The 2,003-nt window shown below is 67.8% G+C and overlaps 1 protein-coding gene across 1 annotated transcript in view; it reads left to right on the top strand.

Moving 5' to 3' along the window:
- The window catches only part of PIEZO1 (piezo type mechanosensitive ion channel component 1), a 20,007-nt gene that overhangs the window by 4,823 nt on the left and 13,181 nt on the right, over window positions 1-2,003 (top strand). Inside the window, 8 exon segments of the mRNA XM_019470402.1 lie at window positions 92-196; window positions 308-392; window positions 477-568; window positions 653-913; window positions 984-1,095; window positions 1,241-1,419; window positions 1,497-1,645; window positions 1,843-2,001. Of these exon segments, the coding sequence (XP_019325947.1) occupies window positions 92-196; window positions 308-392; window positions 477-568; window positions 653-913; window positions 984-1,095; window positions 1,241-1,419; window positions 1,497-1,645; window positions 1,843-2,001 (1,142 nt within the window).

Below are 2,003 nucleotides of genomic sequence, written 5' to 3'. Positions count from 1 at the left end.
CGGGGGGTTGCCTCGGCAGGGGGACGGGGCATGATCCTGCTCCCCTGGCGGCTGCAGTGGGGTGCCCTGAGCTGGCTCCTGCCCCTCGCAGAGAACCGTGGCGCTGGCACAGTCGCCGGTGCGGTGCCCGAAGAGGGAGCTGGTGGAGCTGGAGAGCTGGCCCAAGGACACTGATGGTGTGGCTGAGGACACCAAGGTGGGTTTGGGGAGGCTGTGCCTCGCAAGTGATGCCCGAGCTGGGGGGAGAATGGGCGGGGGGTGCTCTGGGGATGCCAGGGTGGGCTCTGAGCCCTCTCTGCCCCCCCAGCCCATGCTGTCCCCCAGCACCGGGAAGCCAGGCAGCGGCACCGAGAACTGCACCGTCCACGTCATGGGCAACTTGCCGCAGCCAGGTAAGCCCATCCCTGCCGCCTCCCCCTCCCCAAGCCCTGTCCGCAGTCCGAGGGGCGGCTCACGGTCCCCCTCCCCGTGGCCAGGCAGGAGGCGTCCGGTGGAGCGACTGCCCCTGCACGCCCTGGGCCACGTTGTCATGAAACAGAGCTACGTCTGCGCCCTCATCGCCATGATGGTAAGGGGCTGGGGAGGGGACGGACACGGGGGGGCACCTCCCGGACTGAGCCCGGGTGAGCGGCCGCATCCTGCCTGCCTGCAGGTGTGGAGCATCACCTACCACAGCTGGCTGACCTTCGTGCTGCTGCTCTGGGCATGCCTCATCTGGACGGTGCGGAGCCGGCATCACTTCGCCATGCTCTGCTCGCCCTTCCTCCTCCTCTACGGCATCGCTCTCTGCAGCCTGCAGTACGTCTGGGGCATGGATCTGGCCCCCGAGCTGCCCACCCGCGTCGGCTTCATGAGCCTCGAGCAGCTGGGGCTGGTGCACCCCAAATATCCCTGTTTGGACCTGGGGGCCAAGGTAAGCCCGGTGTCCCCATCCCTGTCCCCACTGGGACCCGGCTGTCCCTGCTCCCCGCCTGTCCCCGCAGCTCCTGCTCACCCTCACCTTCTGGCTGCTGCTGCGGCAGTTCGTTAAGGAGAAGCTGCTAACGAGGAGGTGCCCGGCCACCCCGCTCCTGGAGGTGACCGTCTCGGACACAGGTGACGGCTCCCGGCATCGCCCACCCGGCGGGACCCTGCGCCAGGCTGAGCACCCCTGGGGTGCGAGTGCCCGGAGGCAGGGAGCAGGGGGGGACACACGCGTGCCCTCCGCCCGGCTGCCTGCAGCCCCCTCCCTGCCTTGCAGAGCCCAGCCGGCAGCGGGACGTGCTGAAGGCGCTGGGGGTTCTGGTGCGGGATTTCTACGCCAAATACTGGATCTGCGTCTGCGCCGGTATGTTCATCGTGGTGAGCTTCGCCGGGCGCCTCGTTGTCTACAAGATCGTCTACATGTTCCTCTTCCTCCTCTGCCTCACCCTCTTCCAGGTAGGGGGGGATGGGGACCCCTCCCTGTCCCCATCTCCGTCCCCGGCGTGGCCCCACTGATGTCCCCGTCCCCGCAGGTGTACTACAGCCTGTGGCGCAAGGTGCTGAAGGGCTTCTGGTGGCTGGTGGTGGCGTACACCATGCTGGTGCTCATCGCCGTCTACACCTTCCAGTTCGAGGACTTCCCCATGTACTGGAGGAACCTGACGGGCCTCACCGATGAGCAGTGAGTGTCCCCGACCCACCGCGGGGTCCCTGCCACCGCCAGCCCCGTGGTGGCACCAGGGCATGGCCAAGGGATGCATTGCACGTGGGGAAACTGAGGCACGGGGGGAGTTGGGGTTGAACCCCGACGTGCCGGCTTGATGCCCGCGCAGGGTGGGATGGATGCGGCCCCACGCTGACCCTCCCCTCCCTGCCCAGGCTGGGCGACCTGGGCCTGGAGCAGTTCAGCGTCTCCGAGCTCTTCTCCAGCACCCTCATCCCGGGCTTCTTCCTCCTGGCCTGCATCCTCCAGCTCCATTACTTCCACCGTCCGTTCATGCACATCACTGACCTGGAGCACATCCCCGCTGCCACCCCGC

This window comes from Aptenodytes forsteri, unplaced genomic scaffold (assembly GCF_000699145.1).
Source record: "Aptenodytes forsteri isolate BGI_AS27 unplaced genomic scaffold, ASM69914v1 Scaffold271, whole genome shotgun sequence".
NCBI classification, from domain to species: Eukaryota; Metazoa; Chordata; class Aves; order Sphenisciformes; family Spheniscidae; genus Aptenodytes; species Aptenodytes forsteri.
Note: the sequence above shows the minus strand (reverse complement) of the source record. Positions and strands in the feature narration are given on the sequence as shown.